The following is a 27,237-nucleotide window of genomic DNA, read 5'->3' as shown; positions in this document are numbered from 1 at the left end:
GGGATGTGGTCTCTAGTTTAGGAAGATTGAATCGAAATCATCAATCAGTACCAATGGCAGCAGCCTCTAGTTCAACCCCTGTTGTTGCATCTTCATCTCTACCTATAATGGAATCTGCGAGGAATTTGGTGGCATCTCCGTCTTTTGCAACTAATTTACACCGCGATGAAATTGCAGAAATAAGTGATAACAGGAATACTCCTGTTATGATCCTGGTTTCTGGGGAGGTTAGAGAACCAGATGCCGTGAAAGATGTATTTGTGGGATGACGATGATGTGGAGCCCGCCATGATTGATGATGATAGCGATGATGATATAGGGAAGAGTATTCCTTTTGGGGCTGATGGAGCATCGAACTCAGGAACTCAGTAGTACCTCCTGCACTTTTCGACTCTAGACTTAGAGGCTATGAGACAGCAGGGGTTCCCATTTGCGGCCAGAGATTCACATGACACCGCAGGTCTAGTTGAGTTTCAAGTTGGTCAGCAATTTCAGAATAAAGAAGAAGTCGTGTTATGTGTGAAGACTTATAGCATCCGCTGTGGGATTGAGTACAAAGTGTTGGAATTGGATCAGACCAAGTACTACAAGAAGTGTAAGGAGTTTGGAAACAGTTGCAGATGATTGATTCGGATCACTCTTCGGTAGTGGAAGGGTATTTGGGAGGCCAGACGGTATAACGAACCTCATACATGTCGACCGCCAATGATCACAAGAAACTTGATTATCATGTGATATCTACTTTTATCCAACGGCCAATGAAAGGCGTCAACTTTATCGAGCCTGAAATCCAGGAACTACTAGAAGATCCATGTCTGTATGGACCAGCGAACTTTACCACATTCCTGTTGGTCACACGGCACAAGCATCGGTATAACCACGAGAGAGCAGTAGATCCACAACTGTATCTGCCCATATCCTCTAATCCCGCTACATACAGTAGCCACCGAATATGCATACGTGTACCGGACTTGTTACCAAATAGTTGCGTTATTGATACCATCATGATGTATACCCTCGCATACCTCCTGACTGCCTCCTTGTCTGTGCTCAGAGGAAAGTCATTGAATGTCTCCTGCATCCAAGTGCACTTCACACTGAACTTGTCGATGCAGTCCGCCGGAGACAACACACCCAATAACTCCTCGAACCAAGTCCATACAGGTCGGCTTCCTTCAATGTATCACTCAAAGTCCGGCAGACATCCACTGACGTACTCTTCGTCGATCGGGAGACCTAATAGGTACGCAAACATCCTGTAACGTAATCATGCTCTTCCCGAATGACATGTGAAAGGTATGCGTCTCAAGACGCCATCGTTCGACAAATGCACTGACCAATGACTCATCTAACCTAAATTAGTGGTCATTGAACCTCGCGATATGTGCTAAACCGGCCATTTGCAAGTACAGTATAATCATGTCGTCTAGGGACATACCATATTGCCTCTTCATGCTACTGATATATCGCTGGGCTACATGAAGATGAAAAAATTCTCTAAAAACCATAATAATTAACAAAATAATTTACTCACCGATCATTAAGTAATAGATGCCCTTTTGGACAAAATACACTAACCCCAGACAAACAATCTTATAATATCCATATCCCCAACAAATTAAAAAAAATTCATATCCAAGCTAAATAAAAAATTAACTAAAATGGAGAATTCTAATAAAAAAATAAATTTTAATGTAAAAAATATTGCAAACCAGAACATAGTTAATCTAACATTTAAGATTTAAATTAAATTAAATTAATTAAATTCTAACTAAACTTCTAGTGTCTAGTTAATCTAACATTTAAGAATTAAATTAAATTTAAATAAATTAAATTAAATTAATTAAATTAAATTAAATTCTTACTAAACTTCTACTACCTAATTAATCTAACATTTAAAACCTAAATTAAATTAAATTAAAATCTAACAAAACTTACCTACTTAAACTTTTAACATTTAAAACTTACAAATTCTAATAGAACCTCTAATCACTACTCTAACTAACAGTTACTTATCACTTCTCTAACTTGTATTTGTAGGCACAAAATTCTAACAAACTACTAAATCAATACTCTAACTACTATTTGTAGTTTAAAAATTCTAATAACGCGTTTAATCAAATGCTAAGGAACTTAATATCACTAGCAACTCTGGTCTATCTTAAAGAAAATAAATTTCATTTACTAACCTTTTTATGGATGCTACCAGTAATATGGACAATTTCATCTAACCAGATACGATTCGGGTCGTCTTCCATTTCTGCCGTTTAAATCTTGTGGTATTTTTTCCAAACTTTTCTCTGGATGGTACGTTTTGAGGTGTGGGGAGATAGTGAAATATAATTCGAAACAAGTGAATTCAAATTATATATATAAACATATATATACTAAATCAATTTTAATGCATTCGATTTACTAGGAGTTTAAATTGATGTAAGCTGTTTCGATTACCATGGGTCCAAATTGAAGCTCCATGTTTTGATTTGATACGAGTAGCTCATTCCAAATTCTAAACCATACAAAATCGAATCTTGTTATTTGATTTACATATATACCTACTAATTTAAATCTTATTGATTTAATTTACTACTAGAATAGTTAAATCAAATTTATTACATTCAATTTATATATAAAAAAATATCAATCAAAACATGCATGTAACATTTTTTCTTTTAAGATATTCATGTAAAATTAAAACCCTAATAATTTGTTTATGTGATTTGCCCAATATTTAATATTCAATATATATAATAATGGTAAATGTAAGATAAATTAAAATAGTAGATTGATTATCTCTTCTAACTAGTAAATTTTTTTATTTAAGTCTTTAAAATAGCGAAATACACTTTTTATGAATTATATGTGATGAATGATATTTAAAAAAAAACGTTAAATCTCTTATATTTCTGTTAGATATTTTATAGATTATCTAATAATTATTCAATTATTTAATAAAAAAGACCAAATTTAATTTTAATTATTTCAGCTAATTTTTAAATATTTTTTATTCAATTTATGTTTAAGAATTAATGGTCAAAATACATTTGTAATTTACTAATAAAGATTAAAGTTGAGTAAAAAAATAAAAAATATAAACGTCAACTAAATAAATTATTAACAGAATACCAAAAAAAAAAAAAAATTATTAACAGAATAGTATCATAATGTTCTGTTTCTTATTAATTTGATTTTATATAATGCTAACATGTATCCTAAAAACATATTTTAAGAATATCGTACAAAATACTTTATTTAAAATAATTCAAAAGATAAACTTTTTATATTTCTAATGCATTAAATTCATCGAAAACTTAAAATTATTATTATACTTTTAGAATATATCTTTAGTATATAACATAACTAAATTCATTTAATAAAATATTATTTTACACAAAATTTAATAAAATAATTTTTAGATTTAATTATTTTATTAGTTCTTATAATTTTGTTAAATTTATAATTAGATTTCTATATTTTTTTTAGATTAAATTTTTATATTATTTTTAATTTTGTAATTAGATCATTTTTAGTATAAAAAATATTAAAATTAATTGAATATTTCTTTATAAATTGAAGATATTTACAATTAATAACTTAATTAGTTTTTTTATCACATAATTTTTTGGAAAAATTTTCTTTAATATTTTTGACATAAAAATGATCAAAATACAAAATAAAAAATAATATAAAAATTTAATTAAAAAAAATAGAGACTTAATTATAATTTGATAAAATTATAAAAACTTTTATTTTAATATAGAGACAAATAGATTTTAAGAGGGCCACATATATATAAAAATGTATACTTTCTTGTAAATATGAAAATGTTAGTATGGACATTTATTCCCACAAGAATCGGATTTTTTTTAGATAAATAATTTAAATATTTTATTTACGGATATAGATAGTTTGTAGTTTATTTATGAATTTATATTTTTTAGTGTAAACAAAATAAAATTATTTATATCTTGTTTATACTGTAAATGGTAAACGAAATAAATAAATGAACACAAATTAATAAATAAATTATAAACTATTTATATTGGTAAATAAAATATTTAATTTATTTATTTAAAAAAAATCTCACAAAGATCTACATGCATGCGTCTCATCCTTTAATATAAATATTAAAAAATATTTTTTTATTTTTATTATATTTTTAAATTAAAAAATATTATTTATATATTTTAAAATTATATTCATCAATTATATAAATTCTTAATTATTACTTTAATAATTTATGCTTCTCTTTTTAGAAACTTTCCATGTTTAATAATTTTGTAATTAATATGACGTTACTTGATTAAATAAACACGCGCAGAAAGAAAAAGAAAAGGCCAAAATGGTAAACTCGAGTCCTTTTATTGAGCCTTTTTAGTTTTTAGTTTTTACCCTCCTTTTGAAATACTCTCTCTCTCTCTCTCTCTCTTCCATTTTGGTATTGAAGCTTGCCCCAAAAATCTTTCTACTCGGATGACATCATCATCCATAAATAACTTCGTATTTTATAACATTGTCAATTGAAGTATTAAATAATCATGATAAACTTATAGACAAGTTTAAATTCAATTCAATTCTATAAGATATCAAAAACGGAAAATTTTTTTATAGAGACTAATACAAAAAAAATATTTTATAAATACGAACAATTTATTTAAAGTTTAGAATAATTATCCAATTTCCAATTACTATAATTTGTACAATTACAATAATATATTAATATATATAATAATCACAATCACAATTATGCGATGGCGATGGTCTCGTGGGAGTGAGTGAGATCTACTTCGTAGGAGTAAATAGATACAGATAGAAAGAAGAGAGCGCTTGAAATTGAGACAAGAGAAAAAAAGAGAAGAAGAAGCTGAAGAAGAGGGTATAGATTTTCCTCTCTTCAGAACCCTAACTAACTAGTTAACTATATACGAACCCTTGAAATTTGTGCAACTGTTTTCTTCTATCACCTGCTTCATCAGATCCAAGTCTACGTTCCCCTTTTCGTTCTTATCTTTTTCAAAAACTTGAGCTGCTTTTGAGCTTTTTCCACTGTAGGGTTTTGTTTTTATCCCCTTTCTCTTTCTTCATTTATTCATTTTAGATTTTTTGGAGCTGATAACTCTCTGATTCTCTGCTGTTATATTTTGTTGGTTTTAATTGTTCTTACTCTGCTTCGATGCTGCAAGATTTTTTGCTATGATTCTGACGTGCTTATTTGGGGGGCTAATTCTTCATATAGATTTCGTTGCATCCTTCTCTTTTCTTTTTTTTTTCTTCCTTTTTTCTTTTTAAATTTGTTGACACTTTGTTGGGGGGTCAAAACGCATTAGTGTCACTTTGTGCTTTGCATTCCTGGAACCTTTAATGTAATAAAATCGTGACGAGGATGCTTTCTTCGTTGCTGGGTTTATTCCTCTGTTTTGCACCTATTCTTTATTTTTTATTTCATTTTTTAATTACGGTAATAATGCTGTTTTTGAATCAATTTGATGCAGGATTCAAGCAGATTGAAGAGGAAGTGATTGAATTTATCTGTGGGTCTTTTCTTTGTCAGCTTTGTTGCGAACTGGATTCACTTTTGGTCATGATGAGTTCATGAATGAAATATTTATTTGGGGGTGTTGTAAAATATTTTTGTGATTGTATATCAGGGTTGACTTGATCTGGAACACTAACTAAATATGTATTGGATGATGATTAGCTTTTGTCTAAATAATTTAGGCCAACGGCAGGGATATAAGGATTATCCACTTTGGTGAATTGTTTGCAAATCAATGTATCAGCTGGCTGGTTGTAGTTTATATGTGAAGCTGCTACCGCATTGATCGTTATCATGTAGGCGATGACGTCTTTCCATATGAATATAGTTAAGTTGCAGTTATATGATTATCATTGGTGCAGTGAGTGTTTTCGCTACTTGATAGCATTCCTCTGAGTATTGCCTTTTTTGCGGTTGCCTTATTGTTGGTGTTACGATATCAGAGAGTAAAATGGAAGCAGGGAGATTGAATGCTAACCAGCAGCATGGCTTCCTTCATCGGTCGCTTCCTGCTGTTATACCTGTGCTTTTGATTTCAATAGGATATGTTGACCCTGGAAAGTGGGTGGCAACTGTTGAAGGTGGTGCACGTTTTGGGTTTGATCTGATGGCTTTTATGCTAATTTTCAATCTTGCTGCTATCTTCTGTCAGTATATATCTGCAAGGATTGGTCTAGTCACTGGAAGAGATCTTGCTCAGGTTTCCTTTCATCCTCTTTGGGGTTTTTAAAAACTATTCTAATTCTTTGATGTTGTTCAGCTTTTATTTTGGAAGTTTCTGCAGCTGCACTGCTTTATAGCCTGAAATTAACTTTTTTCTGAACGACTTATTTGTTTAATTTTATGCTTATTAGTGCAACACCATGCTGGTTAACACCTGTAAAAAGTATAGCTAAATGTTTGGAAATTTTAACTTTGAAGGCTGTCATTATATGTCACTTTCAAGAGGAATTGAACCTAAACATAAGACTTGTTTCCTCCACGAGCTCCTTTTTTTTCAATACATTCTCTAAGACAAGCCTAATATGAGCAAGGTCATGCATGCATGCTTACTTGGGCAAGTTCATATTAAACATCATGTGGACACTTAGGGTACGTTCCATGTAGAGTAACTTTACTTTCTTTCTCAAAAGATTTGCAGCGACGAGTATGATACAGGGACATGCATGCTTCTTGGGGTTCAAGCAGAGCTTTCAGTGATTATGCTAGACCTTAACATGGTAATATTCTTACCCAAGATTAACCTTTTACATAACGGTTGGTTCAGCAAAGAAGTTCATTGACCTGAAACTATTATTTTACCTGTTTTGCAAGATCTTGGGAATGGCACAAGGATTAAATCTTATTTTTGGGTGGGATTTGTTTACTTGTGTTTTTCTTGCTGCCACTGGCGCTGTGTTTCATCTACTTCTTGCTGTCCTCCTTGTAAGTATTATTCCTTGTGTCCTTACCAACCTTTGTTAATCAATTGTATTTACTAGTTTCTCTTTGCCTAGGACATTGAGAAGGCCAAGATCCTAGGCCAATATATAGCAGGCTTTGTCTTAGTTCTTGTTGTACTTGGGTTACTTATTAACCGACCAGAAAATCCATTATCTGTGAATGGAATACAAATAAAGCTGAGCGGGGAGAGCGCCTTTGTGCTAATGAGTCTTCTGGGAGCAACTCTTGTGCCTCACAACTTTTACCTTCATTCCTCAATTGTACAGGTATGTTTCCCTCTCATTCTACCATACCCGTGGAGATATTTGGACCTCTTGTTTTTTTTTTTTTTTTTTGATATATATGAAATATCTGCCTCTTGTAATAGGATAGTGGGCTTGAGAGACAATCACCTCCCCACTGTAGATGTCTTATCTTCAGTGAATCTTACGCCTAAGGAGATAAGCACTTTAGGCAGTGCTGGCCATTAGTTAATGTGTTTCCAAACCTATGACAAAATTGTTGAATTTTGAGTCCTTTAGACTTTATCTCACTAATGTTACATCCTCATGCATTATCTAGTGAATTTTTGAACATTATGTTGGTCAATGTTTAAACGTTTGCTAATTTGAATGGTCAAAAGCAAAATGTGTTTTGACTGCTTGTTCTTGCCCCTCAAATTACATTGTCTTTGTTTTGTCATGTATGGTTACGATATTTGGTTAATAGTATCCGTATGAGGGGAAATAAATGCAATTACAGCAGTGCTTTAGAGTTTAGATTGATATTTACATGTTTGGAAGTTGGCTCATTGGTAGACATACAGCAGGAATTAACTTAAAATGAAACTGCATCTTAATTGCTAGATCTATTTTTGATGTTGAAGTCATTCACAAAATAGGCTCTTATATTGACTTGACTTATTATTATTTTTATTAGTACCATGATCTGATTCTAGACTTGCTGGCATTGTTCTAACAGAAGGTGCATTAACTATAGTTTCTCTTTAACAATGTTACTGTCGGAGCCAATGATTCATCTAAACAATGTTACTTACCTTGTAGCTTCTGTTTTCAGAGGGGTTTTATTTGATATTTTTACAGTGTAGTTTGATCCATCCATATTAGAAGGATGTTTCTGGTATCATTATGTGTGTGTGTCTATAAGAAATGCACTTTAGTACTCGTTCTCCTTCTTATAGTCCTTTTTCTTTCTCTCTCTAACAGGATTTCCAAAAATACCCTTACTTCCTAACAAGCAAGTATTATGGGATAGGATTAGATGCCTAGCATCTATTTTCTTTTGTGTAGAGGATCTCTTATCCCCACTTTTTGTATTTTGCTTCTCCTCATTTTAATGAATTTCTTTTTTTATCAAAAAAAAAAAAAAAAAAAAGAAAGAAAGAAAAAAGAATATTAATCAGTAATTTCTCGGAGAAGAAATGATCTTATTGCTTGCTACATGTCAAAAGAAAGAAGGAAAAAATGTATTGCTAATTCTGAAGGTATTGGTCTTTGCATGCAGAATTTAGATGTTGTTCCCAATTATGTTTCTTATAAGCCATATGGCAGTCTCCTGGTTAAGGTAGAGCTTTCTTGACGAAGTTTTATGTTGCTTAGGTGTGGGGGGAATATTGTGCATCATGTTCAACGTCATATTGTTAGCAGTTATTAGTTTTGCCAATCTGAATTGACGTTTACTTTTCTGCAGTGGCATCAGGGACCAACAAACATTTCTAAGGATGCCTTATGTCATAACCATTTTTGGGCTATCTTATGTGTCTTCAGTTGTCTTTATTTGGTAAATAATGCTTTGATGAGCACCTCAGCAAATGAGTTCCACGCTATGGGCCTTGTTTTGCTTACTTTTCAGGATGCATTATCACCAATGGAACAGGTTCGTTTACTTCAGAATATTTACCTACAGCAAGCATCCTGTTATCTGCACATTCTTAACGAATATAATTTGAATATTCTTGTTGCAGGTGTTGCGTAACCCGGTAGCTCTGTCTGTTTTTTTTCTCATTTTGTTTCTTTCCAATCAAATGACAGCATTAAATTGGGGTTTTGGTGGAGAAGTAGTTGTGCAGAGTTTCCTAAAATTGGATATTCCAGGTTGGCTTCATTATGCTACAATTAGAGTGATTGCTGTTCTGCCTGCACTTTATTGTGTTTGGAGTTCAGGAGCTGAAGGATTGTACCAGCTACTTATATTCACTCAGGTTTTGGTCGCTCTGCAACTTCCATCTTCTGTGATCCCCCTTTTCCGAGTTGCTACGTCTAGATCAATAATGGGTTTACACAAGATGTCTCAGTTTGAGGAACTTTTGGCACTGATCATATTTATTGGTATGCTTGGCTTGAATATTGTCTTTGTTGTTGAAATGATGTTTGGCGGTAGTGATTGGGTGGGTGATTTGAGATGGAATGCAGGGGGTGGTATGTCTCTTTCGTATTTATTTATTCTTACCATTGCTTTTGCATCATTAAGTTTAATGGTATGGTTGGCTGCCACTCCGTTAAGATCTGCCAGTGTCCAATTAGATGCTCAGGCATGGAACTTAGATGTGCCAGAGGCTGTGCCAAATCCATTTGTCGTTGGTGAGGAATCAAATGTTGCTGAAACAAGGTATCATGGAGATGCAGGTGCTCGGCTGAGGGAGCCAACCCCAGCTCCAGCAAGGACCTTGGACTACACAGATGTACCGGTTCATTCTACTTTACCTGAAACTGTACTGGAGCCTGATCTCCATGTGACTGCTGTAAAGGAGAGTCAATCTATTACTTCATTTCCTAGTTCTCCTAAAGCTCTTACTAAGGAGTTGGCTTACAAATCAGAGTCAGAAGCAGTATCAATGGTAACTGATGACACTTCTGTTTTTAGAATGGAAGATACTGAAACTATAAAAATAGAAAGTAATGCCCCAGTTGAGGAGGTTGGGGAAGATTCGACTGCTGAAAGGGATGATGATGATGATGGAGACTCATGGGAAAATGAAGAATCATCCAAAGTGGTCTCCGCAAGTCCGTTATCTACAACATCAGATGGCCCTCCGTCATTCAGGAGTTTTAGTGGGAAGAGTGAAGAAGGTGGGAATAGCATTGGAAGTCTCTCAAAATTAGCAGGCTTAGGGCGTGCAGCAAGACGTCAGCTAGCTGCTATTCTTGATGAATTTTGGGGGCAACTTTATGATTTCCATGGGCAAGCAACCACAGAAGCAAGGGCAAAGAAGCTGGATGTTTTGATAGCAATGGGATCAGATTCAAGGCTCACTGGTTCCATGCAGAAAATAGATTCCTTTGGAAAGGAATATCCTGATTATTTAGCATCTGTTGGAGGTAGCCGTTCCAATAGTGTACTCAACTCCAGTCCATATGACACCTCCGATCAGCGTAGGATGCAAAGTAGCTTGGAGTCTTCATATGGTATTCAAAGGAGTTCTTCAATGCATGCGAATTCCATGCAATTATTAGATGCGTATGTACAGAACTCTGGCCGCAATCTCCTCGAGTCTGGTGAGAGACACTATTCCAGTGTGCGTAATTTGCCTTCATCTGGTGATTCTGGCGAGAGACGCTATTCCAGTGTGCGTAATTTGCCTTCATCTGAGTCTTGGGATTATCAGCCAGCAACAATACATGGCTATCAAACTCCATCCTATCTTAGCCGGGTTGATAAAGGGAGAAATTTGGATAACTTAAATGGTCCAATGGAGTTGCCACAATTGAAAGCCGCTTCCATAGCTAATACGAACTACAGGGATTCAGTTGCATATGCTTTGGCGAAGAAGTTGCACAGTAACGGTTTAGGTGTGGGCCAACCGCCAGGGTTCCATAATGTAGCTGCCTCTAGAAATAGCCAATTACAATCTGAGAGGATCTGTTATGATTATTCATCTTCTGGACCTGCAGTCAACATGGTCGGTTCAGGTAATGCTAAGAAATACCACAGCTTGCCGGACATTTCTGGATATGGCATCCCTCACAGGGCTGGTTATGCAGCCAGTAAGAATGCTCCATGGGATGGTTCCGTGGGCTATGGATCTTCTGCAAGTAGGACATCTTATGAACCGTCATTATACTCAAATTCTGAATCAAGAGCTGGTGCTCCTTTGGCTTTTGATGAACTGTCCCCATCAAAAGTCTATAGAGAGGCACTCTCTTCACAGCTGAGTTCTGGTTTTGATACTGCATCCCTCTGGTCTAGGCAGCCTTTTGAGCAATTTGGGGTAGCTGATAAAATTCATAACGGTGGAATGGAAGGTGTCGGAAGTAGGCCTAATAATATTCCCCAAGAAAGTACTGCATTTGTGGATATTGAGAGAAAACTTCTTCAGTCTTTTAGACTATGCATTGTGAAGCTCTTAAAATTGGAGGGGTCAGATTGGCTGTTTAGCCAGAACGATGGAGTTGATGAGGATCTGATTGATCGTGTAGCTGCAAGGGAGAAATTTGTTTATGAAATTGAGACTAGGGAAATGAATCCGGGAAACCATGTGGGTGAAGCTCATAAATGTTCTTCTGATAGGAAATCTGGTTCTTTGATGAAGAATAATGAGGCGAATTCCTCTACTTTGTTGGTGTCCTCGGTTCCTAACTGTGGGGAGGGATGTATATGGAGATCAGAATTAATAATAAGCTTTGGGGTGTGGTGTATCCATCGAATTCTAAATTTCTCTCTTATGGAGAGCCGGCCAGAGCTTTGGGGAAAATACACCTATGTTCTCAATCGCCTCCAGGTAAATGTCTTGACGTGTTTGCATGTTCTCGAGTAATCTAAACATATTTCAGCTGCTTTCTTCATTCACATTTGAAAATTAAGTGGATCTAGTTGTTGCGATGATGTCTCTTCCCTCTCTTCGGCGAAAAATAAATAATAAAAAAGAGATAGAAATGCATCTATGGTTCATTCGATCATCGTTGATTGATCATATTGATAAATTGCTTGTACATGTTATACTTTTTTCAGTCATCGGTAATGTAGACATGATATTGTGGGCGTCCTTTGCAGTGTCATCAACTTTTTCTTTTTATGTCTTCATCGCTGCTTATAATTTTCTCCATGCCACTAACATTCTTTTTTGGTGCTTTGAGCAGGGCATTGTTGATCCTGCATTTTCGAAGCCTCGCGGTCCTTTGGTCCCATGCTTTTGCCTTCAAGTTCCAGCATCACATCAACAGAAGTCCAGCCCCCCACTTTCTAACGGGATGATGCTGCCCCCTACTTCGAAACCAGGCCGCGGAAAATGCACAACAGCATCGACGCTTCTTGACCTGATCAAGGATGTGGAGATGGCGATCTCTTCACGGAAAGGACGTACAGGAACTGCAGCCGGGGATGTGGCTTTCCCAAAAGGGAAGGAAAACCTGGCATCTGTTCTCAAACGGTACAAGCGAAGGCTATCCAACAAAGCCGTTGTGACTCACGAAGGAACCGGTTTGCGGAAGATGCCCACTTCGGCACCATACAACAACTTGTAGTACTTTTGAATCTAATAAAATCAGTGTTCCTTCGGCTGTTTTATGAGTATTGTGCAGCAGCTCATGCTCTAAGATCACGGAGTGATCTGTCTCCATCTGTGTATCATAATCCTTGTAATGTTATATACACATAGGGCAAAGAATCTAATTGTATTTTCAGCGAAATCAAAGAAAAATTGGCTAGATGGGAAATTAGTTTCATGTTTTTTCTTCATTTTGGTCAGACATGTTATTTGTTTTGTTGCGTTGTCCTGCATAAAAGCTGGGTACAACAACTTGCGAGGACAAAAAAGGAAAACGAAAACAATTTTAGACGCTTTTTTTTTTTTTTTTTTCTGTTCTCCAGAACACGTCTTGGTTTTCGGCCGGAAAACACGTAGACCTTAAATAGCTTCTTTTTCTGGTTAATTTTTTTGAATATATGGTAAGCTTTGGTATAATGTTCCATTATTGGATGGTGTGGTGTTTTGAATATATCTGGGGAGCTAAGAATACGAAGGGGGCGAATTGTTGTACCGTTTTTTTTTTAATTAATTTAGCTACAGCAACACGCCGGGGTGTATTGTATTAGTTTAATATTAAAATCACAATACATAGAGAGCATATTATCAATACAAGGGAGACGGATTATATTTTTAAGATTAAAAAAGTATAACTGGAATATTATAAAAGGAAGAACGAATTGTTAGATTGAATGTAAGTGTGAGTGTTTTATTTTTTTGAGAGAGTAAGAGTATAAAAATGGAGAGAGGTATTAGTTTGAAAATATATTATAATGGTCACATGATCACATCTTTTTTCAAACATTGAAGGTGTAAATTTTGTATGTAAAAATTCATGTGATGCTATTCCTTTTGTAATAACATATGAGAAATTTAAGAATATACTTTGCCAATGTATTGATAATCAAGTATTAAAAAGAGTCACAAATACTTTGTTAGTATTTGGTGGTCCGGTCCAATTTAAAAATCGTTTAAGGTTAAAAACCGGTCAAGTTGGTGAAAAACCGGTCCAATCGATCCACTCAAAAGAAAATTCTAAAATTGATGTAAATGTGTTTGGACTTTGAACCTAAGTCCTCCTTACACTACATGCTCCAATTGCCACTAAGCTATGTTATTCTTTTTTATTTAATATGCTAATTATTAATTATATAATAAAATGGTACAATAATTTTGTAGATATTATTTTAATTTTATATTCACTTATATTTAAATTAATTATATTTTTTATTATTCATAATTATTAATATAAATATTATCAAATATGTATAAATAAAAAATATTAAATATTTTTATTAATTACAATATAATTATTTTTTTATGATTATATGATATTTATTAATATTATTTTTTAATAGATACATATAATATATAATAATATAGTAAATATAAAAATATTTTAATATAAAAATAAAATTAAAAAATCTGTCATAAAAAAATTGAAATTTTATATACTTATTTAATAATAATCGGATTATAACTTGTTGATTATAATTTGTTGAAACTTAATTATTTTTAAAATATTAGTTATGTATTTTAAATTTTAATTTTAGGTTTTTGACTTTTACATATAACTGATTTTTACTGGTTCAATTAATGACTCACCGGTTAAACTAATAAAACCTAACTGGTTTGATCACCGATTCGATTCTTACAAATATTGTCAACATAGACTATTTTAAAATAATGTGTGAATTCAATATGCGTTACCAAAAATGATGTGAGCAGGGGGAAGCTTATAATCAGTGGTTGGACAATATCCTTCGATTGCAGTATGTCTTGACATATGATGATGGACATCGCTGAGGTCATATGACCACCAACCTAGTAGAGTGTATTAACAGAATATTGAAAGGAGCACGCAATCTTTTCGTCACAATCTTTGTTAAGGTAGCTTTTTACAGACTAAATGCATTGTTCACAAGAAAAAAAATCTGAAGTTAAGATTCGTATAAATGTAAGTTAACTACTCCCTAAATATGCAACTGAGAAAATTCTGTTTAGTATTATCAAATTACTACTAAATTAATATTCAGTTTAATAACAAATATAATTAATAATTACTAAATTATTTCAAATCCTAATAATTTTTAGTTACTAACTTAATTATTAATTATTAAACACTACAGTAAACACAAAAATTACTTATATACAGAATGTTAAAGATATTTTATAATATGCTCGTCAGCACGTGTGATGTCACGTTTTCTCATCTTCATCTTTAAGTCTACAATAAAAAAACATACAAACTGTTAATGATAATTATATTTTAATTACTGATGATTAATCTTTTACAATCATTATTTAAAAACATATATTGTAAATTAATAATAAATAATTAAAATACTAAAAAATTTCTGTCTATTTTTAAATACTTTAAATAAACAATAATCTACTAAAAATAATTCTAAACATTAATATTAATAATTCGAATTTCTTTTTTTAGAAAACATTCCAAATAAAACTAAAATTAGTAAAAATATATGCTAACAATTAATAACATTAATTCTATTTTTTAATAAATAATTAGAATACTAAAAAAATTCGGTTTTATTATTAAATATTTAATATAAATGATAATTTATTAAAAAATACTCTAAACATTAATATTAATAATTATTTTTTTTAAACACATTCCAAATAAAACTAAAATTAGTAAGAATTTATGTTAACAATTAATAATATTAATTATGTTTTTTAATAAATAATTAAATACTAAAAAAATCCAGTTTTATTATTAAATATATAAACGATAATTTGTTAAAAATATACCCTAAACATTAATAGTAATAATTATATTTTCCTTTTTTTGAAAAACCTTCCAAATAAAATTAAAATTAGTAAAAATATATGCTAATAATTAATAATATCAATTTTGTTTTTTTAATAAATAATTAAAATACTAAAACAACATTCAGTCTTATTATTAAGAATTAATCTCCACATATAAGTCTTTTTGCTATACAAGTCTTACAAGTCCTGAAATTCACTTACTCCTAAAACGCGTCTCTTATGGCACGTATGTTTCACGCTCCTCTTTAACAGATTTTTCAATCATCTTCGTTATTTTTATTTTTCGTTATCGTTGTCATCAACACCACTTCTTCCTCCTTCTTTTTTCATTGGATTTTCTTCTCTTCCTTTCTTTTTCTCTTTCTCCTCCATCATCAATTATCTTGTTGTTGAATATAATGAATAATTCAAGTTCAGATTGTCAATTGAATCAGAACGAAATTGATTATTGATTTTGAATCCAATCAAGTGGTTGAGGTGTGATTCAATTCAGAAGAAAAAAAATGCAATATTAGAGGAAATATTTTTTCTGTACTTGCAGCAAATTTGGGTGTAAAACGAAGATATTTAGGTATTTTTTTATTCTGATAACTTCTGCATAATTCAAAACTCTTCCTCTTCCTCCTCTTCATCTTCTGCTGCTTTTTTTTTTCATCATCATCACCATCTTCTTCTTCTTTTTTTTATTCATATTTTCTTTTTTGTTTTACCTTCTCAAGTTTCTTCTTGTTTTACTCTTTTAACAAGAATAAAAATAAAAAAAATCAAACAAAGAAGAAAAAAATACATAATGCTGCAAAATTACTTGAAAGAGGATGAACTTACATTCATTTAACTAAAAGAAAGAAAGAAATAAGAAAAAGAAGAAGAAGAAAAAAAAAATGCAGCATTAGAGAAAATATTTTTCTGTACAAAAATACTATTTGTACACTAAAATCAGCACCAATGTATTTGTGTATAAATATATGTGTGCTTTAATTTATTTTCAATGTATATTTATATTCCAGTATCTATTTATACTGGTGGTTGACTTTGGTGGCTGATTTTAGTGTGTACACGTAGCATAACTCATTTCTATATTTGTAGCAAATTTGGGTGTAAAACGAAGATATTTGGGTGTAACACGAAGATATTTGGGTGTAAAATGAAAATATTTGGGTGTATTTTTATTCTGATAAGTTATGCATAATTCAGAACTCTTTCTCTTCCTTGTCCTCATCTTCTGCTGCTTCTTTTTTTTTCATCATCATCACCATCATCTTTTTTTCTTATTCATCTTTTCTTTTTTGTTTTACCTTCTTAAGTTTCTTCTTGTTTTACTCTCTTAACAAGAATGAAAATAAAAAAATCAAACAAAGAAGAAGAAAAAACACATAATACTGTAAAATTACTTGGAAGAAGATGAACTTACATTCATTTAACTAAAAGAAAGAAAGAAATAAGAAAAAGAAGAAGAAAAAAATGCAGCATTAGAGAAAATATTTTTCTGTACAAAAATGTTATTTGTACACTAAAATCAGCCACCAATAGGGTTAAGTACTGAAATCGTCCCTAACGTCTTGGGTCAAAATCAAAATTGTCCCCGACCTTTTTTCGTTATTAAAATCATCCTCAATGTTCAAAAATGCTTTAAAATCATCCTTTTTACCAATTTTATTTTTTTTTACCAAACTACCCCTCATTAAAAAAATTATAAAATAAAATAAATATAAAATAAATAAAAAGAAAGGAAAGAAAGGGATAGATATAGAGAAGGGGGAGTGGGGAGAGAAAGAAAGGGGGGCGCGAGAAAAAGGGGGCGGGGGGAGGGAGGAGGGAAGGGGATCGCCGCACCGCCGCCCGCTGCCTTGCCGCCCTGCCGCACCGCACCACCACCACCTTCTTCTTCTTCTTCTTCTTCTTCTCTCTTCGCCGCCGCCACCGGTCTTCATTACCGCCGCCGCTCTTCGCTGCCACCGCCGCTCTGCTCCTTGGAGAAAGGGGGAAGGGAACGCGAAGGGAGAAGAGGGGGGAGGGGGTTTCAGGAAGAAGAGGGGAAAGGGGAAGGGTCCTCGCCGCCGCCACCGGTCTTCACGGACGCCACCGATCTTCGCCGCCGCCGCCACCGCCGCACTGCTGCACCGCCGCCCTGCCGCCTGTGATCCGCCACTGTTCTGAACTGGATTTTTGTTGTAGAATTTCTGAATTTTTTGTGAATTGTTGCTGAGTTTTGTTGAGTTTTGATTATTGTTGCTGAATTTGTTGATTATTGTTGCTGAGTTTTGATTATTCTGATTTTTTGAGTTTTGATTTTCTGAGTTATGATTTTCTGAGGTGGGGTGGTGGTGGGTTCTGGGGGAGGGGGTTACGAGAGGATGAGGGGGTGAGGGGGTGAGGGAGTGGGCTGAGGGAGTGAGGGAGTCGGGAGTGGGGTGATAGGTGAGGGATGAGGGGTGGGGGGTGAGGGAGTGGGCTGAAGGGGTTACAGGAGGGTGAGTGAGGGAGTTACGGGAGGGGGGAGGGGGGAGGGGTGAGGGAGTGGGCTGAGGGGGTTACGGGAGGGTGAGGGAGGGGGGAGGCGGGAGGGAGTGAGGGGTGGGAGGGGAGGGGGTGTTGGGTTGGGGGGGTAGGGTTTGTTTTAATTTTTTAATATTATTTTTAATTATTTTTATTAATAATGAAGGGTAATATGGTAAAAAAAATAAAATTGAAGTGGAAAAGGACGATTTTATAACGTTTTGTAACGTTGAGAATGATTTTAATAACAAAAAAATGTCGGGGACGATTTTGATTTTCACCACAGACCTTAGGGATGATTTCAGTACTTAACCCGCCACCAATATATTTGTGTATAAATACATGTGTGCTTTAATTTATTTTCAATGTATATTTGTATTCCAATATGTATTTTATACTGGTGGCTGACTTTGGTGGTTGATTTTAGTGTACATATAGTATAACTCATTTCTGTATTTGCAGCAATTTTGGGTGTAAAACGAAGATATTTGGGTGTATTTTTATTCTGGTAAGTTCTGTATAATTCAGAACTCTTCATCTTCCTTCTCCTTATCTTCTACTGCTTCTTCTTCTTCATCTTCTTATTTCATATTCTTATAATTTTTTTTGGAGGAAAAAATCAAATAAAGAAGAAAAAAATACATAATGTTGCAAAATCAAAAGAAGAAGGAGGAGAAACACGACGATGAAGATGAAACACGCGAAGAAAAAGGAGGAGAAATACAAAGAAGAAAAAAAAGAAGAAGGAAGAAGAGGAAGAGGAGGAGAAACGCGAAAAAATAATGACAGTTGTGGTTTTTATCGAGGAAGAAAAAGAAGAGTCGTTTATAATGGTGAAGGAGTGCTTTGGAAACATGATGCGCGTGTTAACACGTTTTTGTTGGTGAGTATAGCTTCTATTAGGTTTGGTTTAATTTGTAAAACTTGTAAGGTAAAAAAACTTGTATGTGTAGCATAACTGTTAAAATAATTAAAAATTTATTTATCATTTGTGTCTTTTAAAATTATATTTATCAGTTATATTAATCCTTAAGTATTATTATAATAATAATTTATCATTCTCTTTTAGAAACTTTCCATGTGTAATAATTTTGTGATTAATATGGCGTTACTTGATTAAAATCAACCACATGCGGAAAGAAAAAGAAAAGGGGAAAATGGTAAAACTCTAGGCTTTTTATTGAGCTTTTTTATCCTTCTTTTGAAAATTGAAATACACTCACACAGTTACACACACACACTCCCATTTGGCAATTGGAACTGAAGCCCCACACATAATTTTCTTTATAATCTTCTCCCAAATATATCTCCCTCTCTCTACGCAGATGACATCATGATCATAAATAATTTCGTATTTTATAACATTATCAATTAAGTGTTAAATAATCATGATAATTGATAAATTTATAGAGACTAATACAAAAATAATATTTTATAGACAAACAATTTATTTAAAGTCTCCAATAATTACTATCCAATTATAATAATATAATAAAATAATCACAATTATGTGATGGCGATGGTGTTGTGGGAGTGTGTGAGATCTACTTCGTTGGAGTAAATAGATACAGATAGATACAAAGAAAAGAAGAGAGCGCTTGAAATTGAGACAAGAGAAAAGAGAAGAAGAAGCTGAAGAAGAGGGTATAGATTTTCTTCTCTTTAGAACCCTAACTAACTAGTTAACTATATACTAAGACTTGAAATTTGTGCAACTGTTTTCTTCTATCACATGCTTCATCAGATCCAAGTCTACGTTTCCCTTTTCGTTCTTATCTTTTTCAAAAGCTTGAGCTTCTTTTGAGCTTTATCCACTGTAGGGTTTTGTTTTTATCCCCTTTCTCTTTCTTCATTTATTTGTCTTAGATTTTTAGAGCTGATAAATCTGTGATTCTCTGCTTTTATATTTTGTTGCCTTTAATTAGTGTCACCGTGTGCTTTGCATTTCTGGAACCTTGAATGTAATCTAATCGGGATGATTGATGCTTTCTTCGTTGATGTTTATTCCTCTGTTTTTAACATGTTCTGTATTTTTTATTTTGTTTTATTTTTTCTTTTCATTTTTTAGTTACGGTAATAATGCTGTTTTTGAATCAATTTGATGCAGGATTCAAGCAGATTGAAGAGGAAGTGATTGAATTTATCTGTGGGTCTTTTCTTTGTCAGCTTTGTCGTGAATTGGATTCACTTTTGGTCATGATGTGTTGATGAATGAAATATTTATTTGGGGGTGTTGTAAAATATTTTTCTGATTGTATATCAGGGTTGACTTGATCAGGAACACTTACTACATATGTATCCGATGATAACTAGCTTTTGTCTAAAACATTTAGTCAAACGGCGGGGATATAAGGATTATGCACTTTGGTGAATTGTTTGCAAATAATTGTATCAGCTGGCTGGTTGTAGTTTATATGTGAAGCTGCTACCGTGTTGATCATTGTCATGTAGGCGATGACGTCTTTACATATGAATATAGTTAAGTTGCAGTTATACGATTATCATTGGTGCAGTGAGAGTTTTCGCTACTTGATAGCATTCCTCTGAGTATTGCCTTTTTCCGCGGTAGCCTTATTGTTGGTGTTATTATGATATCAGAGAGTAAAATGGAAGCAGGGAGATTGAATGCTAACCACCAGCGTGGCTTCCTTGATCGGTCGCTTCCTGCTGTTATACCTGTGCTTTTGATTTCAATAGGATATGTTGACCCTGGAAAGTGGGTGGCAACTGTTGAAGGTGGTGCACGTTTTGGGTTTGATCTGATGGCTTTTATGCTAATTTTCAATCTTGCTGCTATCTTCTGTCAGTATATATCTGCAAGGATTGGTATAGTCACTGAAAGAGATCTTGCTCAGGTATCCTTTCTTCCTCTCTGGGGTTTTTAAACAACTGTTCTAATTCTATGCTGTACAGCTTTTATTTCGGAAATTTCTGCAGCTCCACTACTTTATGGCCTGAAATTAACTTTTTCCAAACGACTCATTAGTTTTATTTCTGCTTATTAGTGTAACACCTTGCTGATTAACTCCTGTAAAATATATAGCTACATGCTTGGAAATTTGAAGTTTGAAGGGTATTTATATATGTCAGTTTCAAGAGGAATTGAACCTAAACATAAGACTTGTTCCCTCTATCAATACATGTGGACACTTAGCTTACGTTCAATGTAGACTAACTTTACTTTCTTTCTCAAAAGATTTGCAGCAACGAGTATGATACATGGACATGCATGCTTCTTGGGGTTCAAGCAGAGCTTTCAGTGATTATTCTAGACCTTAACATGGTAATATTCTTACCCAAGATTAACCTTTTACATAACGGTTGGTTCAGCAAAGTAGTTCACTGACCTGAACCTATTATTTTACCTGTTTTGCAAGATCTTGGGAGTGGCACAAGGGTTAAATCTTATTTTTGGGTGGGATTTGTTCACTTGTGTTTTTCTAACTGCCACCAGTGCTGTGTTTCATCTACTTCTTGCTGTCCTCCTTGTAAGTATTATTCCTTGTGTGTTTACCAACCTTTGTTAATCAATTGTATTTACTAGTTTCTCTTTGTCTAGGACATTGAGAAGGCCAAGATCCTAGGCCAATATGTAGCAGGCTTTGTCTTGGTTCTTGTTGTACTTGGATTACTTATCAACCGACCAGAAAATCCATTATCTGTGAATGGAATACAAATAAAGCTGAGCGGGGAGATTGCCTTTGTGCTAATGAGTCTTCTGGGAGCAACTCTTGTGCCTCACAACTTTTACCTTCATTCCTCAATTGTACAAGTATGTTTTCCTCTCATTTTACCATGTGGAGATATTTGCAGCTCTGTTTTGCTTCTTTGTATTTTGATATATATGAAATATCTGCATCTTGTAGTAGGATAGTGGGCTTGGAGAGACAATCACCTCACCACTGTAGGTGTGTTTATCTTTGGTAAATCTTACGCCCAAGGAGATAGGCACTTTAAGCAGTGCTGGCCATTAGTTAAAATTGTTGAATTTTGAGTCCTTTATACTTTATCTCACAATTGTTACATCCTCACATTGTTGCATTATCTAGTGAAGTTTTGAAAATTATGTTGGTCAAATGTTTAACCCTTTGCTAGTTTGAATGGTCAAAACCAAAATGTGTTTTGACTGCTTTTTCTCTTGCCCCTCAAGTTGCATTGTCCCTTTTGTTATGTCATGTATGGTTACATTATTTGCTTAATAGTACCCTTATGAGGGGAAATAAATGCAATTATGCGAGTGCTTTAGATTGATATTTACATGGAAGCTGGCTCATTGGCCGTCATATAGCAGGAATTAACTTAAAATGAAATTTCATCTTTATCGCTAGATCTATTTTCAATGTTGAAGTCATTCAGTAAATAGTCTCATATGTGGAGTTTATTTATTATTATTTTTTATTAGTACCATGTTCTGATTCTAGATTTGCTGGCCTTGTTCTAACACAAGGCGCATTAAGATAGTTTCTCTTTAACAATGTTACTATTGGAGCCAATGATTCATCCAAACAATGTAACTTACCTTGTAGCTTCTATTTTCAGAGGGTTTTTAGTAGATATTCTTACAGTGTAGTTTGATTCATCCTATGGATGACTTTATTTAGAAGGATGTTGTAATATGCTGGTATCATTATGTGTGTGTGCGTAAGAAATGCACTCCAGTACTCATGCTCCTACTTATAGTCCCTTCTCTTTATATCCTCTAACAGAATTTCCCAAAATACCTTTATTTCTAACAAGCTCGTTTTTATGGGATAGGATTAGATGCCTAGCATCTATTTTCTTTTGTATGGGGATCCCTTATCCCCACTTTTTGTATTACCCTTCTCCTCATTTCAATGAATTTCTTTTTTATCTCACAAAAAAAAAAAAAAAAAAAATCAGTGTGTCGTGGAGAAGAAATGTATAAAATGAACTTGTTGCTTGATACATGTCAAATGAAAGAAGGAAAAAGTGTATTGCTAATTCTGAAAGCATTTGCAGGCAGAATTTAGATGTAATTCCCAATTATGTTTCTTATAAGCCATATGGCAACCTCCTGGTTAAGCTATAGAGCTTTCTTGATGAGGTTGTATGTTGCTTAGGTGTGGGGGGAATATTGTGCATCATGTTCTCTGTCATATTGTCAGCAGTTATTTGTTTTGCCAATCTGAATTGACATTTTTTTTTTCTGCAGTGGCATCAAGGACCAACAAACATTTCTAAGGATGCCTTATGTCATAACCATTTTTGGGCTATCTTATGTGTCTTCAGTTGTATTTATTTGGTAAATAATGCTGTGATGAGCACCTCAGCAAATGAGTTCCACAGTATGGGCCTTGTTTTGCTTACTTTTCAGGATGCATTATCACCAATGGAACAGGTCTCTCTTCCTCTGTAATTAGTTTACTTCAGAATATTTACCTACAGCATCCTGTTATCTGCACATTCTTAACAAATATGATTTGAATATTCTTGTTGCAGGTGTTGCGTAGCCCGGTAGCGCTGTCTGTTCTTTTTCTCATTGTGTTTCTTGCAAATCAAATGACAGCATTAAATTGGGGTTTTGGTGGAGAAGTAGTTGTGCAAAGTTTCCTAAAATTGGATATTCCAGGTTGGCTTCATTATGCTACAATTAGAGTGATTGCTGTTCTGCCTGCACTTTATTGTGTTTGGAGTTCAGGAGCTGAAGGATTGTACCAGCTACTTATATTCACTCAGGTTTTGGTCGCTCTGCAACTTCCATCTTCTGTCATCCCCCTTTTCCGAGTTGCTACGTCTAGATCAATAATGGATGTACACAAGATGTCTCAGTTTGAGGAACTTTTGGCACTGATCATATTTATTGGTATGCTTGGCTTGAATATTGTCTTTGTTGTTGAAATGATGTTTGGCAGTAGTGATTGGGTGGGTGATTTGAGATGGAATGCAGGGAGTGGTGTGTCTTTTTCGTATTTATTTCTTCTTACCATTGCTTTTGCATCATTAAGTTTGATGGTATGGTTGGCTGCCACTCCGTTAAGATCTGCCAGTGTCCAATTAGATGCTCAGGCATGGAACTTGGATGTGCCAGAGGCTGTGCCAAATCCATTTGTCGTCGGTGAGGAATCAAATGTTGCTGAAACAAGGTATCATGGAGATGCAGGTGCTCGGCTGAGGGAGCCAACCCCAGCTCCATCAAGGACCTTGGACTACACAGATGTACCGGTTCATTCTACTTTACCTGAAACTATACTGGAGCCTGATCTCCATGTGACTGCTGTAAGGGAGAGTCAATCTATTGCTTCATTTCCCGGTTCTCCTAAAGTTCTTACTAAGGAGTTGGCTTACAAACCAGAGTCAGAAGCAGTATCAATGGTAACTGATGACACTTCTGTTTTTAGAATGGAAGATACTGAAACTATAAAAATAGGAAGTAATGCCCCGGTTGAGGAGGTAGGGGAAGATTCGACTGCTGAAAGGGATGATGATGATGATGGAGACTCATGGGAAAATGAAGAATCATCCAAAGTGGTCTCCGCAAGTCCCCTATCTACAACATCAGATGGCCCTCCGTCATTCAGGAGTTTTAGTGGGAAGAGTGAAGATGGTGGGAATAGCATTGGAAGTCTCTCAAGATTAGCAGGCTTAGGGCGTGCAGCAAGACGTCAGCTAGCTGCTATTCTTGATGAATTTTGGGGGCAACTTTATGATTTCCATGGGCAAGCAACCACAGAAGCAAGGGCAAAGAAGCTGGATGTTTTGATAGCAATGGGATCAGATTCAAGGCTCACTGGTTCCATGCAGAAAATAGATTCCTTTGGAAAGGACTATCCTGATTATTTAGCATCTGTTGGAGGTAGCGGTTCCAACAGTGTACTCAACTCAGGTCCATATGACACCTCCGATCAGCGTAGGATGCAAAGTAGCTTGGAGTCTTCATATGGTATTCAAAGGAGCTCTTCAATGCATGCGAATCCCATGCAATTACTAGATGCATATGTACAGAACTCTGGCCGCAATATCCTTGATTCTGGTGAGAGACGCTATTCCAGTGTGTCTAATTTGCCTTCATCTGGTGATTCTGGCGAGAGACGCTATTCCAGTGTGCGTAATTTGCCTTTATCTTCTGATTCTGGCGAGAGACGCTATTCCAGTGTGCGTAATTTGCCTTCATCTGAGGCTCGGGATTATCAGCCAGCAACAATACATGGGTATCAAGCTGCATCCTATCTTAGCCAGGTTGATAAAGGGAGAAATTTGGATAACTTAAGTGGTCCAATGGAGTTGCCACAGTTGAAAGCCGCTTCCATAGCTAATACGAACTACAGGGATTCAGTTGCCTATGCTTTGGCAAAGAAGTTGCACAGTAATGGTTTAGGTGTGGGCCAACCGCCTGGGTTCCATAATGTAGCTGCCTCTAGAAATAGCCAGTTGCAATCTGAGAGGACCTCTTATGATTATTCGTCTTCTGGACCTGCAGTCAACATGGCCGGTTCAGTTAATGCTAAGAAATACCATAGTTTGCCTGACATTTCTGGATATGCCATCCCCCACAGGGCTGGTTATGCATCTAATAAAAATGCTCCATGGGATGGTTCCGTTGGTTATGGATCTTCTGTGAGTAGAGCATCTTATGAACTGTCGTTATATTCAAATTCTGAATCAAGAGCGGGTGCTCCTTTGGCCTTTGATGAACTGTCTCCATCAACAGTCTATCGAGAGGCACTCTCTAGTTCTGGTTTTGATACTGCATCCCTCTGGTCTAGGCAGCCTTTTGAGCAATTTGGGGTAGCTGATAAAACTCATAATGGGGGGTTGGAAGGTATCGGAAGTAGGCCTAATAATATAACCCAGGAAGGTACTGCATTTGTGGATATTGAGAGAAAACTTCTTCAGTCTTTTAGACTATGCATTGTGAAGCTCTTAAAATTGGAGGGTTCAGATTGGCTGTTTAGCCAGTACGATGGAGTTGATGAGGATCTGATTGATCGTGTAGCTGCAAGGGAGAAATTTGTTTATGAAATTGAGTCTAGGGAAATGAATCCGGGCAACCATGTGGGTGAAGCTCATAATTTTTCTTCTGATGGGAAATCTGGTTCTTTGATGAAGAATAATGAGGCGAATTCCTCTACTTCGTTGGTGTCCTCGGTTCCTAACTGTGGGGAGGGATGTATTTGGAGATCAGAATTAATAATAAGCTTTGGAGTGTGGTGTATTCATCGAATTCTAAATTTTTCACTTATGGAGAGCCGGCCAGAGCTTTGGGGAAAGTACACCTATGTTCTTAATCGCCTTCAGGTAAATTGTCTTGACGAGTTTGCATGTTCTCGAGTAATCTAAACATATTTCAGCTGCTTTCTTCGTTCATGTAAAAATTATGTGGATGCATCTATTGTTCTTTTGATTGTCGTTGATTGATCATATTGATAAATTGCTTATACATGTCATACCCTTCAGTCATCAATAATGTAGACATTATATTGTGGGTGTACTTTGCAGGGCCACCAACTTTTGTCCTTGTCTTCATTGTTGCTTATAATTTTCTCCATGCCACTAACTTTATCTTTTTTGGTGCTTTGAGCAGGGCATCATTGATCCTGCATTTTCGAAGCCTCGCAGTCCTTTGGTCCCATGCTTTTGCCTTCAAGTTCCGGCATCACATCAACAGAAGTCTAGCCCCCCACTTTCTAATGGGGTGATGCTGCCCCCAACTTCGAAACCAGGCCGCGGAAAATGCACAACAGCATTGACACTGCTTGACCTGATCAAGGATGTGGAGATGGCGATCTCTTGCCGAAAAGGACGTACAGGAACTGCAGCCGGGGATGTGGCTTTCCCAAAAGGGAAGGAAAACCTGGCATCTGTTCTCAAACGGTACAAGCGAAGACTTTCCAACAAAGCCGTTGGGACTAAGGAAGGAACTGGTTTGCGGAAGATGCCCACTTCGGCACCATACAACAACTTGTAGTACTTCGAATCTAACAAAATCAGTGTTCCTTCTTCGGCTGTTTTATGAGTATGGTGTGTAACAGCTCATGCTCTAAGATCAAGGAGTGATCTGCCTCCATCTGTGTATCATAATCCTTGTAATGTTATATACACATAGGGCAAAGAATTGCTAATTGTAATTTCAGCGAAATCAAAGAAAAATTGGCTAGATGGGAAATTAGTTTCATGAAATTTCTTCATTTTGGTGAGACATGTTATTTATTTTGTTACGTTCTCTTGTCTAGAAGCTGGGTACAACAATTTGCGTGACAAAAACCAAAAAGGAAACAACTTTAGACACGTATCTTTTGTTTCCAGAACACGTCTTGGTTTTTGACCGGAAAACACGTATGCAGTTAACTAGTTTTTCCTTTTGGGGTCTGGAACTGTAATAACTTTTGTTTTCTGATTTCAGAATAATTTTTGGTAAAGTATATTTTTGGTTGTTGATGTTTTTAAATTTTTTAAAATGATCACCAACGATTAATTTAATTTCATTTAATTTTATGTTGAATGTTTGAAATAAATATTAATTTTTTTTCTTTCTGTAATTATTTTGACA

At 34.8% G+C, this 27,237-nt stretch overlaps 2 protein-coding genes across 11 annotated transcripts; both read left to right on the top strand.

Moving 5' to 3' along the window:
• Positions 1-4,739: 4,739 nt before the first annotated feature.
• On the top strand, positions 4,740-12,630 carry LOC107611981 (ethylene-insensitive protein 2.2). Of its 2 annotated transcripts, XM_088496216.1 has the most exons (9): positions 4,740-4,876; positions 5,493-5,863; positions 5,980-6,236; positions 6,670-6,756; positions 6,851-6,961; positions 7,033-7,245; positions 8,669-8,854; positions 8,943-11,696; positions 12,055-12,630. In XM_088496216.1, the coding sequence occupies exons 3-9, from the start codon at positions 5,988-5,990 to the stop codon at positions 12,436-12,438; spliced, it is 3,984 nt and encodes a 1,327-aa protein (XP_088352342.1). In that variant the 5' UTR covers positions 4,740-4,876; positions 5,493-5,863; positions 5,980-5,987; the 3' UTR covers positions 12,439-12,630. The 2 variants fall into 2 exon arrangements, with proteins under 2 accessions (XP_088352342.1, XP_020965551.1); XM_021109892.2 differs by having other exon boundaries at positions 4,747-5,048; positions 5,493-6,236.
• A 6,346-nt stretch (positions 12,631-18,976) lies between these two features.
• Positions 18,977-26,875, top strand: LOC107611978 (ethylene-insensitive protein 2.2). 9 transcript variants are annotated; one of them, XM_088496213.1, is made up of 10 exons: positions 19,264-19,373; positions 19,837-19,875; positions 19,993-20,207; positions 20,328-20,584; positions 20,926-21,012; positions 21,107-21,217; positions 21,289-21,501; positions 22,903-23,088; positions 23,190-25,985; positions 26,272-26,875. In XM_088496213.1, the coding sequence occupies exons 4-10, from the start codon at positions 20,336-20,338 to the stop codon at positions 26,653-26,655; spliced, it is 4,026 nt and encodes a 1,341-aa protein (XP_088352339.1). In that variant the 5' UTR covers positions 19,264-19,373; positions 19,837-19,875; positions 19,993-20,207; positions 20,328-20,335; the 3' UTR covers positions 26,656-26,875. The 9 variants fall into 9 exon arrangements, with proteins under 9 accessions (XP_016169320.1, XP_088352340.1, XP_088352338.1 ...); XM_088496214.1 differs by lacking the exon at positions 19,993-20,207 and having other exon boundaries at positions 19,247-19,373; XM_088496212.1 differs by having other exon boundaries at positions 19,253-19,373; positions 19,993-20,584.
• The last annotated feature ends 362 nt before the right edge of the window (positions 26,876-27,237 follow it).

The sequence above is a fragment of the Arachis ipaensis genome, chromosome B8 (genome assembly GCF_059453495.1).
Source record: "Arachis ipaensis isolate K30076 ecotype BB chromosome B8, ASM5945349v1, whole genome shotgun sequence".
Lineage (NCBI taxonomy): Eukaryota > Viridiplantae > Streptophyta > Magnoliopsida > Fabales > Fabaceae > Arachis > Arachis ipaensis.
Note: the sequence above shows the minus strand (reverse complement) of the source record. Positions and strands in the feature narration are given on the sequence as shown.

Coding starts and splice junctions, on each gene's coding strand:
- LOC107611981 (XM_088496216.1), top strand. CDS start 5,988: ATGGAAGCAGGGAGATTGAATGCTAACCAGCAGCATGGCTTCCTTCAT. Junction 6,757..6,850: donor TTATGCTAGACCTTAACATG/GTAATATTCTTA, acceptor CTGTTTTGCAAG/ATCTTGGGAATGGCACAAGG. Junction 11,697..12,054: donor ATGTTCTCAATCGCCTCCAG/GTAAATGTCTTG, acceptor TGCTTTGAGCAG/GGCATTGTTGATCCTGCATT.
- LOC107611978 (XM_016313834.3), top strand. CDS start 20,318: ATGATATCAGAGAGTAAAATGGAAGCAGGGAGATTGAATGCTAACCAC. Junction 21,502..22,902: donor TTCATTCCTCAATTGTACAA/GTATGTTTTCCT, acceptor TTTTTTCTGCAG/TGGCATCAAGGACCAACAAA. Junction 25,986..26,271: donor ATGTTCTTAATCGCCTTCAG/GTAAATTGTCTT, acceptor TGCTTTGAGCAG/GGCATCATTGATCCTGCATT.